This window comes from Corvus moneduloides, chromosome 2, assembly GCF_009650955.1.
Source record: "Corvus moneduloides isolate bCorMon1 chromosome 2, bCorMon1.pri, whole genome shotgun sequence".
Taxonomy (NCBI): domain Eukaryota; kingdom Metazoa; phylum Chordata; class Aves; order Passeriformes; family Corvidae; genus Corvus; species Corvus moneduloides.
Window position 1 is genome coordinate 57,752,805 of NC_045477.1, and position 15,805 is coordinate 57,768,609.

The following is a 15,805-nucleotide window of genomic DNA, read 5'->3' on the forward strand; positions in this document are numbered from 1 at the left end:
TATGCATACATCCAAGCTGTTATATTGCTGTATTCTGAAATGACTGGCATTTGCAGTTAAAATGCTTATACAAAATGCCATTTATATTTTTGGGTTTTTTTAAGGTGGAAACGAATCAGAAGCTAAAGTAAGACAAAACCAGCAAATGATTCTCATGCAATCTAAATACCAGAAAAAGGTCAGTAAGAAAAAAATGTTTCTTTTTAGGAAGAAAGCTTTTCATGAAGTGTTTCATATGACTATAAAATGAACTCACAGCTGCTTGACAGGAGAAAGTCATGAAACCTGAAGGAAACAGCAGAAAATCAGAAACTAATGTTCTGAACCAAAGAAAATGAGAAATCTGTCCATAAATATGTACCAATCTGTATCACAGACGGTATCTCAAATAACAACCAGTACAGTTGTAAAGCCACTTAAATGCCGTGCTGTCTCTTCCGGCATGCTGCTCATGCTTGGACTAATTGATCAATGTACCCCTCTATCCCGTGCTTATGTGGAAATGTTGTGCCTGTTGCAAGAGGTATAAATGCTTGTAAGTTATCAATCAGCTGTGTGAGTCCTTGCATGGAGGCCCATTTATCAGTCCTAGATTTCCCAGCCTTCTTAAAGCCAATATTGGAGTAGCTGTTGCACAGCCTGCATTACTCAGTGTCTCATTTTAAGGGAAAAAATTACAGAAAGTTTCCCCAAACACACTTTAGATTTGAAAGATGTGCACCATAGGAGTCAAGTTGCCTTATGTACTCCTTGTATACATAAATATGTAAAATAACTTCCTATGTTTATGTCATGCAGCACAAGAGAGAAGAATATGTAAAAGCAAAAAAGGCAGCTGAAGAAGCTGAAATCCTGAAAAAGAAAGCAATTCAGAGAGAAAAGGTAAATCTAGTTACTGCAGACTTGAAGCCATATAACAGTTCATGTCTTGATGATTGATTTTGCTGAACCACATGGAACTGGCTAATTAAATTAAGTGGTAACCGTGCATGGTATCGAGGAATTAGGAAATGCAGTCCTCCTCCTTTGTAGATGACTGAGGGATGCCTGACCTGGTGTTTTTGGGGGCTTGGGTGCTCCTTTGGCTCACCAGAAACTCCAACCTTTCAGTTGCATGCACCTGGACGAGTTAGCAGAAGGGGAGAACATGAAGGTCAGGAGTAACATTGTGTGTGCAGGTTATATGGTTCACTTTGGCATGAGCTCCCTCTATAAGATTGGATTGTAGCAGGTGGCGCAAAGACCTTATAGAAATCCATAATTGCCTGTGCACATGGGAAGAATACTAGAAAATCCAGCCTTTCATGATGGAAAAGATATCAAAATCATGAAAAGGTCAGTGTAGTCTGCCTGCATTGTGCTGAGAGCACCCTGAAATTCGACTGCCTCTCCAGCCCTTCTGCAGCTTGCCCACTCAAGTGTCCTGCTAATCAAGTCAGATCGCTCTTCCTTCTAATATTCTCCATATATTGACACCAATGATAGCTCACTTTCAAATTTTCTTTCACTATTTTGAATTTGTTTGCTTTCTCTAGTTATTCTCACAAAGCATCTTCTCATCCCTTGTGCTGCGCAACCCTTTGTAAAAGTTCATTTCTGTCTCCTTGGTGGCAACCAAGTAGTTCTTGCTTGAGAATGCAGTGTGGAATTTAAATGAAAAAAGAAAGGAGAGGGAGCGTGGTACTTATGTGTGCATTAACAAGGAGAGAAAGGGAGATTTCAGGTTTGCAAGTTTTGTCTCCACAACAGTAAAAATGATTTTCTGTGCAGAAACTGAATGTTGAGAGTTAATTAAAAAGTCATCGATACGGGTTGGCGTACAAGGGCATGCATAAACAAAAATAACTGTAATTGCCTCTAGGTAAGGATTAATCTGTTCCCAGTCTTTCAGTGGTTAGCATTATACTTTGGGCATAAGCCCATACATGATAGCTCACAGGAACAATAAATATTATCACCTGAAAATATCATTAGCTGTTACCATCTCATATATAGCTCCACAAGCAGTGATGATAGCAGTGAAAGAGAGTGGATTAATTATTTAATATATGTTGTTTGCCCATGGGCATTGGACAAGAAAAATGTTACAACACTGCTGTAATTTCTAGTTACACCTGGAAAATATATTGATGTATCAGGTTCGTTTTCATGCTCTTTAATTTCCTTACCTTCACTCCCACAGATTATAAAATCTTTATAGATGTTGTAGATAGTAAAACTGTAAGTATCCATTTTTTCTGAAGGAGTATGCAACATTGCAGCAAACATCTTTGCCAAACAGACTGTCTAATTTGACTAAATAAACATGTGCCCACAAAACAATCAAACAAAACTGAGGTGCTTCAAAGGGAACTCCTAATTTGAATTTGTTTATTCAGATTGTCTTCCACAATAGTGGTTGAGCCGATGAAGATTTCTTCTTGGACGATGATTAGGTATTAAAAATTCAACCCTGTGTTTAAGAAGAGCATGCTGAAAAGCAGCTAGAAGGTGTCAACTTGGCTATCTCACCCTGCCTAAAGATGAAAGGTTCCCAAGACCTGAGAATGACAGGGATCCTACTGGTGCTATACAACCATCGTTGGGCTCTGTTTACCAAAGGAAAGGAGCTTTTTATTTGAAGTGATAGATTTGTATTCAACTGCACCTGTAGGGCACTGGCTGGGAGCATGTCTTTCTGCAAGTTCACAGGCCGTCTTTTCTTGCTGGCCAGCCCTTCTTTTGCTCAAGGTTGTTATTCATTCAATAAAAACCAAATTGTGTGGCAGTCTGAGAGGAGATAATAGCTAGCCAGCTTTATCAGCAGGAGCCCTGGAACTTTCACAGCTGGAAAGCTTCTTTGCCAGCAAACATGAATCGTGAAGCCCTACAGACTAATGTGCAATGACTAGAACGGGTGCTGGTACTCAGCTCAGTTCTTCCTTGATTGTAAGGATGATGTACTGTGAGCCAGTGCTGCTTGTGAACTTAGGATCTGTTTATGTTACTGTTTTAATGCTGGTTTTACAGAGAAAAGCAGCATCCACTTTCCCATTATCTTTGTGAACAAGAGAAAACTGTGCGTCTGCCAAAACAGTACCCAAATATGGAAGGTCTGCCTTACCATCTGTACGAGTCCACCTGCCTGTCTCTGTCATTCTTTAATTAACCATGGGGTTATTAGGTGCTGGAATACCAGTGCTCTTGGCATCTACCTTGTCTCTCTCCAGCTCCCAGAGAAAGGAAAGATTTTTCATTCTGTTCTCAAGTGTCCCATGCACTTCATGACAGGCAGCTTGTCTTGGGACTTCTGTGGTTTGTTCATGGCATAACCGTGGGCTGCATGAGTTTGGATATTCGAAGCTGATCATCTCTGAGTGCTCACAAGCAGCTGATACGTGGCTTCTTGTTTTTTAAACTTTTTTCATTTGTGCTGTAGATAAAATTGGATGACTTCACTGCACTGGATATTTCTGTTTCCTGTCACTGAATTTCTATTGCTGTTACCCTGCCTTTAGCCTTGCCTTGTATAGTTTAGGTCTTGACTAAATATTAGAAGATTCAAACAATTTGAAGTGAAAAGGCTCGGAGTAATTCTACTGCATGCAACTTTTTTTTCTCTTACATTATATAGTAAACAGTCCTGCCATCTTCAGAAACCGTCTTATTTAGGATAAGCTGTAATTTCATTTTATTCTTTATCAGATCATGTGCTCTTTAATTTGACTGTGTTAATCAGCATGAATGGCCTTTTTTTCAGGAATTTATTAAAAGCGGGCACTTTGCAGACCTTCTGCTAACATTTTTCAATGTGTTTACCTTCAATATCACAGCTGTTCCTCTCCTGGCTTTTTGAACATGGTGCCAAATGTGGAGTGCTTGGCAATGTCTATTGAAAGACTGTCATTAGTTAGAGAATGTCCCCATCTTGTCGCCTGTCACTTGTATGCATCCAAGGGTAAACTTCAGAGTGCAAACTAGTTACACCAGCCACAAGTAATTTCAAGATGCTGGAGTTTTCCTCAGGTACCATTATGTTGGCAGAATAGTTGTAGGATATTCCCTTATATTTTCAGCTAGTGGGAGACAGGTTGCTACTGAGGATTTGTATTTATCAAAGTTAATATCACTGTTTTCTAGATGTCCTAGGGTAAACTTCCAGAGTAAAAATTCGTCACACCAGCCACAAGTGAGTCATTTCAAGATGCTGGAGTTTTCTTCAGGTACCATTCTAGTGGTAGAATAGCTGTAGGATATTCCCTTATTTTTTCAGGTAGTGGGAGACAGGGTTGCTACTTAGGATTTGTATTTATCAAAGTTAATATCACTGTTCCCTAGCTAGGAGCTAGACAACAAGTCCTGTGAGCTTTGGATTTTTTGGGAACTTTTTGAATTTTTTTTTTTTTTTTAACTTTTGGGAGCCTTGCAATGTGATGGTGGATCCCACATCCACTGCTTTTTCAGAGGTGAAGGCATCAGCTTGCGGTATTGGACAGTGTTGGGGAAAAACCTAGGCGCTATGGCTGGTGTCTTGAGGGTATCAGCATCACCTTTGACAATAACAGAAGCCATAAGATTTCATTTCCTTTGCCTCTTTCCTTTCTTTCCTTGTAAATTGTAAAGCTGCACAAATGAATGGGAGTTTTTTTAGCCTAAAACATCATCTGTGTCTAGGTTAGGAGCAAACGATATATCCCCTGAACACTCTAAATTCACCCATACTGTGTAGGGGTGCTCCTTACTACAGTTTGGTTAAATTTTTAAATTGCATCAGTATGTCATACATACATACATACATACATTCTGTCACTGTCTCTGCATGTCAAATGACTGAACAACAGGACATCTTATTCAGAGATTCGCCTTCTTCCTTTTGTTTACTTCCCACTGCCTTTTTCCAAATAACAGCTTCTAAGTCTTTTGCCTTCCAGCAGTTTATATCGTCACACAACATAGTGACTCTTTTCCTATCTGCAGACATCTGAAAGGATTTTTTTCTTAATCCAGTGCATGTGAAGGAGGGATTTGCACTTGTTTTGCAAATCTCTTTCAGACAGTCATTCTTTATCCAATTAAAAAATACGCATCCTGAAATAGCTAAAAGCAAAGTAATTGAGTAACTGCCAGTGGAATTGTAATTTTTCTGAAATGTTTTTGATAGCAGGACAGGAAGAAGATTATGAAGCTGGGGTTTCAGCCCTCTCCTTGACACCCCTTACCCCCTTACACATTTCCCCCTCCTCGTTCTCCCTGTCCTCTGATCAGTTCTCTCCCTGATTTGGGGCTCTGGCCAAAGGGGCCATTTTCACCTACACTTCCTTTCTCATCTCTGCAAGGTTTTGTCTGAAATTTCCAGGGCACTTCGTTCAGAGCAATGTCTGGTTGCTGGGTTACCGAGCAATTACCTTTTTTCATTTTGAGGATGGGCAATGAGCAGAGTGACAGTCCGAGGCTGTATTGTGCTCCGCATGCGACTCGTTGTGATCACTGCCTGGGAGCTCTTACTGGAGCATCCCCCCACCACCTGCAGTGTGGGAGCTCAAAATATAGTAGGCTGAAATCTCAGGTTGGAACTTCTAATTTGTGCTTTTCATACACTGAACTGCCTTTTAACTGCTCTTCCCACTGGACCTAACTGCAACCTGTGAGCCAAAAAAAAAATCTGGCTGGCCTCGTTTTCACTGGAATTTAGCTTGAACTGCATATTGCTGTTGCAGCAATTTGTCTAGTTTTTGCTTTATTTCAATGTTTTATTCTATTTGAATTTAGGGTTTGGTCAGGTTAGATGATACTTCCATTGGAAATTATGTGCAATTTTATATTAAAGGACTTAATCATTTGTGCGGTATCCAGATTTACAGAGGAATTTTATGTGTCAAGGGTTTGGTTGACTCTTGCACCAGATATGGTGTCTGAGGCAGAAAAATGCTGGTTAAATAGAAATGTCTCCCACTTTTCATCCTCCTTAGAATGTATTCAACTGACCAGTACCTAATGCTCCCGCAGGTCAGATCTGTGAGCTACGTGTACTCACATCACTGCACTGTCAGTGCCACAGGACTATCATCTGCTTTGGTGCAGTGGCTTGGGTCTTCTACCTTCTTGCAAGGACCAAGGTTGCATCAGTTGCACCCCAAGATGCAGGACTGTGACATGACAGCTGTGAAGACTCACAAGGCCTTTTGGGTAGATGGGTACTAGGACCACTATGCCATTTTCTATTTTGAACAGGTCTCTTGACTAGGAGATGTTTGTTCATGAGTGAATACCTTTAAATTTGAGATTGGGTCACTTCTGTACCCAACTGCTATAGATCTTTTAAAAATCAAAATATTGAAATATTGGAATTGAAATAATTGATGTTTGTTTCTGGTTTATTGGAAACCTCAAGTATGTTTTCCTGTTTTTAATGCTGTAGGCAGAGAGACTTGAAGCTAAAAAAAGACAAGAAGAAATGCAAAGAAGAAAAATGTTTCTTGAAGATCAAAAGTAGTAAGTAAAATTTGAAACTTACTACCTAAAATTCCATATCTACTTGTCCTTCTGTTTTGTTTGTTTGGGTTTTTAATTGTTATTTAATATAATTTATTTGTTTGCATTTTTTTTTCCTGGTTTGGGGCTCAGGAAGGATTTGGCTTCTGTTGCTATTTTTTTCAATTTTTTGACTTGAAACTTTTGACTTCAGGACAATGGGCAAAACTGAACCAGAGGAGATTCCTACTGAACATCAAGAAACACTTTTTTACTCTGAGAGTGGCTGAACATGAGTACAGGTTACCCAGGCAGGTTGTGGATTCTCCATCCTTGGAGATATTCAAAAGTTCTGGGCAGCTGTCTTAAGGTCACCCTGCTTGAGCAGAGGGTAAGACAAGATGACATCCAGATTTCATGGATGATTTTATGATTCTGTGAAATATTCAAGCCTCTTCCACACCTTATTCTGTGAGAAATTTTGTTCTGTAGACCCCTCTTAGCCTACTAAAACATACACTTTGAAATGAAAGTTGTGAATTATAAAATGACTTTGTGCTTTCGTTCTCTAACTGAATCAATATGTAATCATTCAATCCAAGACTAATTATCAAAACAGAATCTAAATTACACCTCCACCCATTTATTTTGTTGATTAGTAAAGAAGTCTAACCCACAAATAAATGATGAGGACTTTCTCTATTTAGCATAGTCCTACTTAAATGTGAAGATCTGTTGTAAAGACCTATTTCCCAAGAATACCTCCCTAATATCAGATTTAGATACGGCCTAAGTCCTGATATAATTAATTTCATTGGCAGTGAAGTTCCTGCCTTGCCCATTCACTCTACCCTATTTATTTTTTTTTTAACTGATCCAAACTGATTCTATCACATAATTAACACACAATGCTACTTAGTCACCTTTACCTTTTTTATCTTTGGCTTCTGAAATTACGCACCTGTATTCTTAGCCTGATTGATTGCTTTTTCCTCCTCTGTGACCTTTAAAGGAGTCACTTTTGTCCCATGCTAGTGGCTCCAGTTCCTTCATCATGTGCCCAGACTCTGTTCTCTAATGTACAGACATTTTAGAGCTTTCTCACTGATTTCAGCTTTTCTTGTATTTTTCCTTTTGTTTCTTTCCATTTGGCTTTAGGCACAGCTCTTTCCCTTAATACGTTGCCAGTATTTGTCTCTAGATATTGGTGTTTGGCTTGCTGTTTATCCTGGTGTGGATGTCTATACACACACACATATCTTGATTCCTCGGGAATTCTGAAAACTGCACAACTTTAGATCTCTGCCTGTTTCTGACAGACTAGACACTTTGATTCTCTTTGAGTCCAAATCAACAAGAGACACATCAGATCTTTGCAGCGCAAGGTCCTCAGTTATGGGCCTTGCTTTTCCTTGGGGGATTGTCAGGGTTCTTGTCTTCCCATTTAATCTGATTTTTTATCTTAAGGCATATTCAGTTATGAACAGACACATACCTCTTCCTTTCTGTCACCTTCCCTGTCTGTACCTTTTTTTTGATTAGGGTGAAATGAATTCTGCTGTCAGTGCTCTTTTCCATTAAAAGTAAGTTTGGTTTTGTCAAAAGCAGGCCCAAACCCTCTGAAACACAGGAAAAGAGGAAATGGCCACAAGTGAAAAATTTCTTCACCCAAAGGGTGTCCAAGCATCGGAACAGGCAGCCCAGGGAAGTAAGTGGTTGAGTCACCATCCCTGGTGGTATTTAAAAACATGTAGATAGGATGCTTAAGGAAATGGTTTAGTGCTGGACTTGGCAGTGCTGGGTTAATGGTTGGGCTTGATGATCACAGAGGTCCTTTCCAACACAATTGATTCTATGTGGGCAGCCAGGTAGTCCCCAGGTGGTGCAGAAGCTCTGGCTGCCTGGGCACTGGCTGACAGCTGTTCTGTTCACAGGTTAAAAAAAGCCTTGTGAGCATTCAGCTGGTGTCATCTCTGATGCAACTGAAAGTGAAGATGAGGTGATCACTGGAGTAGCTCAAGGTCCATTGCTTGAGTTTATGTTTAACTACCAGAACATTATTTGTATGTACTATGTATTGAACATACACCAGGGAGGCCCTGTAGATACTACACTACACCTGGAGGAAGTGAGCCGGAAACCTACCTCCAGTGAATGCAATTTTGGTTAAGCAAAGCCCTGGCATGCTGCAGTGTTAAGGAAACTTGACCATCCAGGAGCCACTCTGTCAGTCACTCTCACACCACCTGAGCTGGGACTGAGGCCCCTTCACAGTCACACCCACCACACTCATGCAGTCACACCAGGTTCAACCCCAGGTTTCCCACTGAAGAGTCTCAGATGTCCAGATACTTAAAATAGTTTAATCATGGTGCAATAACTAAATAACAAAATAGCAGCTTGAGCTGGTGCTTCCAAGGAGGGACCCTGAACAAAGGAACCCCTGGGATTCTATCCTCTCACAGTCTAAGCAGAGGGAAGTCTCGGGGTCATTGGCTCCTGTTGTGTCTCCCAATGTCCATTCCCCTGGCCAGGTCACAGGTCACCGGGCCCTTTGTTATGCAAAAATGGTCTGCAGTTCATGGTCCTTTGCCTGGGGCTCAAGCTCCAGCCCCCCAGCGCTCAACCTGCAGCTGGACACCGAGTTACCTGTGCAGAATGTATTCCTCAACAGACACAGTGACACTACTGCCTTCCCTGCTCTGATGGAATTCTCTGGTGGGCACAGGAAGAGGAGGGTGTACCACTGGATGTTGTTGAGGATGCATTGCTAAGACACGTTGGCATTAAGGAGCACAGCATCCAAGAGTAACAAAAAGCTTCTGAGTGACATTTCAGATTTTGTGAAGTAACTCCACTGAACTACTGCTGGTTATTAGCAGCACGTTCGCATAGAAGTGCTTGGTATTTAAAGATGTGCTTTTGCCTACCATGCAAAAATGAGTGACTCATTACTTCCCTTCTCTAAGACCCTTCGTCTAGAGGCAAAGAGAACAAATATGAGGTTGTGCCCCTTTCCTCACTCTCTCTGCTGGAGTATTTTGATCTCCTCTGCTTGCTGGGAACGGGGAAAAGAAAGGTCATGAGCTGCATATAAAGCAGTGACCTCTGCAAAGTCATGGCCTATAGAGCCATTTCAAAAGATAAGCTCCCTTGTTAGTCTGTCCTCTGTAAGATCTGTAGCTGCACCATCACAATTTTCCTGAGGAGATCAATGCCTACCAGCAGTCTCATTAACTGGGAAACCTTTTAAAATTGATCACCATCTCCAGCTGTATCAGCCTCCAAGGGGTACAGCCCAATGAGTATGTCTCCTTCATGAAGTGCCGCTTCTATTTGATAAGGAAAAGCACTTAAGATTCTCATGTCATTAACATGCTCTGACAATAAAGTATGATGCTGCCCAGAATTTCGTTTTTCTGATTAAATTCCTGTCACTATTAAAAACAAGAACTTCTCACTCAAATCCCTTGTCAAAGGGTCTAACATGAAGTGAGTGCTAAAAAGAAAGATTGCCTGTAACCTTTTGTGCTGTCTACAGAATATAGTTACTTCCTATCTCTTGAAAGCCTTGTTAGCTTCTTTGTGTACAACAGGTCCTTGAAAGTCAGCTATATCTGTTGCCACAGTTGCTTGAATATGTGTTTGTGTCATGTGAGAATGTAGTCTAGACAGGCATGCAGAGTGCAATGAAAAAGTCTGCAAACCTCACAATTTTGGCATCAGCCCCTCCTCTGACCCCAGTGGATTCAGGCTTTGTTCAGTGACTAAAATAGAAAAAACTCACAGGGTGTCTCCTGAAGTAGCTGTGTATTAAAAGTCTTAAGAGCACACAGGAGCAGATTTTGGGGTGGAGAAGTTACTGCTTAGCAGGAATTGCTATAGTTTGTGGTAACAGAGGAGGAGCGCATGAGGGATTTGTTGGTGACAGAGTTGATGTGGTTCTGTCCCTGCTGATGCCAGATTTAGAAAATGGGGAGTATGTGTTGACTTTTTACAAGAAACTACTTACACATGAAATGGAGTCCTTCCTTCTGAGTCATGGTATCCTGGATGCATTTTGCATAATTGCCCTGGTTGTGTTTCTGTCAGAGTGCATTAAAAGGTATTAGAGGCTCGTGTAGTCCGTACTTTGCAATTGCTAATCCATGTGAAGGAAGAACTGAGAGCCTATCTTTCCAAAAGGAAACAAAGAACAGGACTTTTCAGGACATCCCTCTTTATTTAGTACACCACAGTTGTCATTTAAACAGTAAGGAGGATGGCTATATCATGACTGGCTGTTTTCAGTGGCTTGCTGTACAGGCTGTGTGAATCTATGTCTGAGCTGTAGGGTGTCTTACCATACAGTTTTAGCCCAGATCTCTAGTTAGACGCTTTTACTAAATTTGGATTTGTAAACTGTAGTGTTGGATGTGGTCCACTGTTTTTCTAATAGCCATCTACCTGTTTATGTAATGGAAAAAGCAGACTAAAAAACCAGGTTACTTTCTAATAGTACATGATGACTGTTGTATCACTTCATCCTTCCCTTTGCTACATATTCATGCCTCTGTTTTTGTGAAGGTTGTATTCCTGTAAAAATTCCTGGCACTGCTGTACTTGGGTACATGTGCACATTCAATATATTCTGCTCAGAATTTGGAGCTGGAAACAGAATTTGCCAGAGTGTCTCTGAGTGCATATTCCAAACACAATGCAGGAGGTTCACCAAACCAAGCTGATATACACTTGCCTGCCAAGGCAGTTTTCTCAAAAGTAATAAAATGCAGGAGAATAAAACCTGAATCAAAACAGAATTTTTATTTATTTATCAATTTTTACAGGATAAATGCTAGTGTCCTTGCCAGTTTTCAGTCCCTTATGATGTGTGGTTCAAACAGCAGGCTGGCAACAAATTTTCCCCACAGAAGTGCAAATGTAAACCTGACCAGACTTTTAATACAGGTTGCTGAAGAGAATGAAAGAGGGCTCGCACAAAAAGCATTTGCAGCCTTGAGAATCCTTTGTTTGCTTCTTTTCACCACAACTGTCTTCGTTTTGTTCATTTGCTCCTGATTATTTTAAGCGTTGTCAATTATTTAGCTAACAGGCAGAAAACTAGGCTTTTATAGACATCCAAAGGGACTCTCTTGAGTGTAATAATGAAGGCATTTTATTGAACGCCTGTGAGGTTGCTTTCTAATTGTGCGCATTAATCTGCCCATGCAAGCTGGCTGAAAATATAGAAGCAGATTGCCCATGCAGATGGAGCACACAGAATGGAATGCAATAGACTTATACAAAACTGCGTTTTCCTTAAAACTGGATTTATGCTTATTACTTCAGACAATAAATGAAACTTACATCTAAAATAGCATCCAGGAATACTGGGTGACTTGGTGGGAGGAACGAATAGCCTGGCTGTGTTATTTCATCCAGTCGGGGAAACAAAAAAAGCAGGTGGGTTGACAGGATAGATTAGTTTTGGGTGTGGGTAGCAAATGATGAAAATAATTCTGCTGAGAAAGTTGGTTTTTTTTTTTAAGCAACCTATTTTTATAATTTCTTGAAGCCTAATACCTAAGACGAACTAGTGCCTCATTTTTTGCTCTTATCCCCAAATTCAGGAACAGATGCTCAAGAAATTGCAAACAAGAAATCCTACTAGCCAAAGATAGCAGTGTTTGATAACTATCATTAGGTTTGTCCAAGTCATCTGTACTATGATCTTGCATTACTGCCAGTGAAGTCTGTGAATACTGTATTAAGCTTGGTATGTGGCTACTGGGAGGATTTCTGTTGGAAAGCAGTGGACTAAATATCCAGAGGATGGCCTTTCTTCCTAGTAAAGGGCAGAGGAGCCATCAACATAATACATGAATTTGATGTGTTAATAATTTCATGTAATTTTTTACCATATAGCTTCCAACGAAAGATGACTCACCCACCTACACACACCCCAGAAATGAACATTAGTTCACTCTGGCAGTTTTGCACATGGCTGATGTTTATTATTTATTCTTACCTGAAAAGTGGACTCTGTCCTGCAGCTCAGGGTAAGAATTGAGGTACAAGAGAACCGGGATCCATGTGGAGTTGAAAGCATGTTTGTTGCTAGCAGAGATGTTTTCACTACCTTGTTCCTTGTCATGGTCCAGCTGTGGGAAACAGGGCAGTTGCTTGTAGCCTTCTGATCTTATTTATACCATGTAAACTTCTGGCTGTGGTACATCTCTGCAAAGAGGAAGGGATGTGAGAGGAAATGTGTAACTGTGAACTAGCAAAAGCTGTGGATCTTTGGTGGGATTATTTTCACAAATGGTATCATTGGCCCCCCAGCTTCATTCTCACTTTTATTAGTTATTTTCAGTAGTGAAAGTCCCAACTACACCTCCCTTTGGAGTCTCTTTCTCCATCTTCCAACAAAGAAAGTGTTGGAAACCTTCTTCTATTTTTACATTTGGATTTGTTAGGCCATATGTCGGAGGAGCAGCAGTGGTCCCAGTACCAGCCAGCCTATCTTGTGGGTCACAGCAAATGTCTGACCAAGATGCACGTGGCAATGCACAAGGCAGAGCCCTCACTGAGGAAGGAAAAAGGCATCAGTGAGAACACACCCACCATGGACTTTACTGAGATGAAGGGCAGCATTTCTTCGGGGTAGGCTTTGGTAGTGTTATGCAACTGATCTTAATTTCTGCAAAAATTGAGGAAGTTGTTATGCTTAGCCAGTTGAATATGTAGAAGTGGGAAGAAATTGTAGACATGCTTGCTGGTGCTGCAAAAAGATGTCTTTTTGAATGAAATTCGGGGTTGGGTTTTTTGTTGTTGGATTGTTTTTCTTTTTTGAGAGGGCGAGTCCTACTATTTTTAAAAAATATCATGAATCTTCTGGGTAGATGTGTGAAACTAACATTAGATATGCATTATGCATGGTTCTCAGTTTTTCAGCTGAATTGGAAGAAAATGGTGAAATGTCACTTTAGCATTGCTTACAGGCAATTAATTTGGAAGCTGATGTGTCCATGTCATTCAGCACCAAAAGCTTCTTCTGTGGTCTTAGTGATCATTCAAGTTGTCTCCTCTTTGCAATAACTGTAATGATTTACCTGCCTTGAAGTTCTTTATTTTGATTTTTTTATTCCTGTTTTTGAATGACTCTTAGCATAGTTGTGGATGTTCATTAGAGCAGAATTGTAATGGTGGAGATCCTGCAGCTTGAGAAAACAAGAAGTTCAGGAGCTGTGTTGTTTTTAGTAGTAGTAAGAATTGGCCATTATATTTTACAAATTGTCATGAGAAATAAATAGATTTATGATATATACAAAAGTATTGTGCTGCCTTTTTTTTTTCCCCCAAATGTACTGGTATAAAAGCCAGTATATTTTCAGTATACTGGCATTTCAATATCCATCAATTAAAGCAAAAGAATTAACTGCCACTGGTTCCATTGGGAAGAACTAATGAAGATTACAAGAAGCCCTTTTAATTAATGCATTTTTAATGTTAAGTCTGTAAAACAGACTTAAAGCCAAGAACTTCATGTGTAGGCAGAAAAATTATTTTCTCTATGTCTTCATTCTGAAAGGAATACAGTCACAAATGAAAAGCTTAGCAAGTGGTGCTGTGTGACTCCTGGACGGAGGAAGATGCTGGGTCCTGAGTCCATATCCTCCTTCATGTCCCTAAGGATGAATCCTTTTAAGGACTTTTTTTCCCTTGTAGATGTGACAGTAGTTAAAACCAAATGACGCACAATATTGAAGAGCTTACTCTGCAGAGGATTTTAGAGCTTGGATCTTGCAATGAGATTGTTGTAGGTCTTCAGATCTTTAGCAGCTGCATTCTGGAGTCAACTGTGGAGCTTCTGCTCTCAGCTGTCAGGGCTGGAGATCCTGTTGGAGCATGTGAACTCCTACACAGGCCAGAGGAACTTAGGTTCACTCTGGCTTTTATAACCATCCCCTTGTCTCACTCTGGTGGGAATGTGGGCAGCATTTAGTCCCAAACAGTAAGAAATGCTTGTGGGTTTACAAGTAGCTTGTGAGTGCAGGGTGCCCAAATGACACCATTCTCAATGGAACAGCTAGCAAATTCATGTTCCTGCACTTTAGATATACTTGTTGAGCTTCAAATAAATGGTTTTGCATGGCAGCTTTTAATAAAGGGCTCTGCCTGAAGAGTAGTTGTGGCATGTAAAGCCGTATATCCAAGGACCCACAGAAAACACCTGCAACATGGACTGATTTCCACTGTCATGCATCACCCCTCCTAGCACATTACTCAATGATCCTGGCAGCAGAGCTAGTATTTTCCTATGACAGCTCTTAAGAGTTATTCAGAGCCCAAATCCAGTATTGTGCTTCAGTCCCCCACCTCTGCATCTGTACTGATAAATTAAACACTGTCAATCACTGTCACTTCTGAGGCCAACAGGCCTAAGAGTGCCCGCTTCCATTGCTAGAAAGCTTTTTAACCTCCCAGAATGGGGTGGTAGCATCTAAAATGCCTGTTGGGAGTTGTGGCTGATATTCATTCCTGGACAGAAGCCAGGAGTTATTTGGGAAAGTGCTGTTTGGGAGAAGTCAAAACTGTTCCAGGAGTAGTTACTGCACTGATGGCTGAGTTCCCATGCTAAGAGTAGTGCTTGGTGCTATTAAACATACCAGTATGAGAGAAGGCTGTTTTTAATTAGCAGAGCAAAAGGTTTTTCTCAATGGTGTAATGGGAAACAGGCCTACCAAGACAAAATACCCTCATGAGATCACTCCACTTTAACCAGAGCATCAATGGCTCTCTTGTCTTCAGACTGATGCTTAGGGTAGTCAGAACTCAGGTTAGCAGCCTGTTAGGAGGGTGCCTTCTTCTTGGTTAGTCAAAATCTCTTATCTCCTTTTGCCTAGCTATATTTGAAGGGTATCAGAATTCTTCTGTATTCAAATACATTTTTTCATCTCATGCTCTTCTTTCCTTAATGTTACTTAGTTTAGAGGAGCACATTTTATTAGCATTTTTGATTAGCCCTTGAAGTTTTAGCAAGTGAATGAGATGTTGTTCCAACTGTCTGACTGTGTATTGATATGCTGATTTCCTTCTGGAGATAGTACTTTCCTTTCCAGAGCATTAACTCAACTGTCATCTCACTGAATTCTCCCTTTCCACGCAGCCTGCTTTAAGCTGTGCTCTGCATTGTTATGACTGAAGGTTTAGTATTACGAAAAATACCATTCAGACATTCAGTCTGGCAACCCTAGGTGCACTGCTGGGTTACCATAGAGATGATATACAACAGATTAACATATATAAGATCTGACTTAATTTTCATCAGAAAACTCAGAAACCTGAGTCCCTTTCTTGTAATAGGAACACTTCA

At 40.5% G+C, this 15,805-nt stretch overlaps 1 protein-coding gene across 1 annotated transcript in view; it reads left to right on the top strand.

Moving 5' to 3' along the window:
- Window positions 1-15,805, top strand: part of EPSTI1 (epithelial stromal interaction 1) — a 50,825-nt gene that overhangs the window by 17,740 nt on the left and 17,280 nt on the right. The window contains exons 4-6 of the mRNA XM_032099818.1: window positions 105-178; window positions 799-882; window positions 6,398-6,471. Coding sequence (XP_031955709.1) covers window positions 105-178; window positions 799-882; window positions 6,398-6,471 — 232 coding nt within the window. The remainder of the gene's footprint in view (window positions 1-104; window positions 179-798; window positions 883-6,397; window positions 6,472-15,805) is intronic.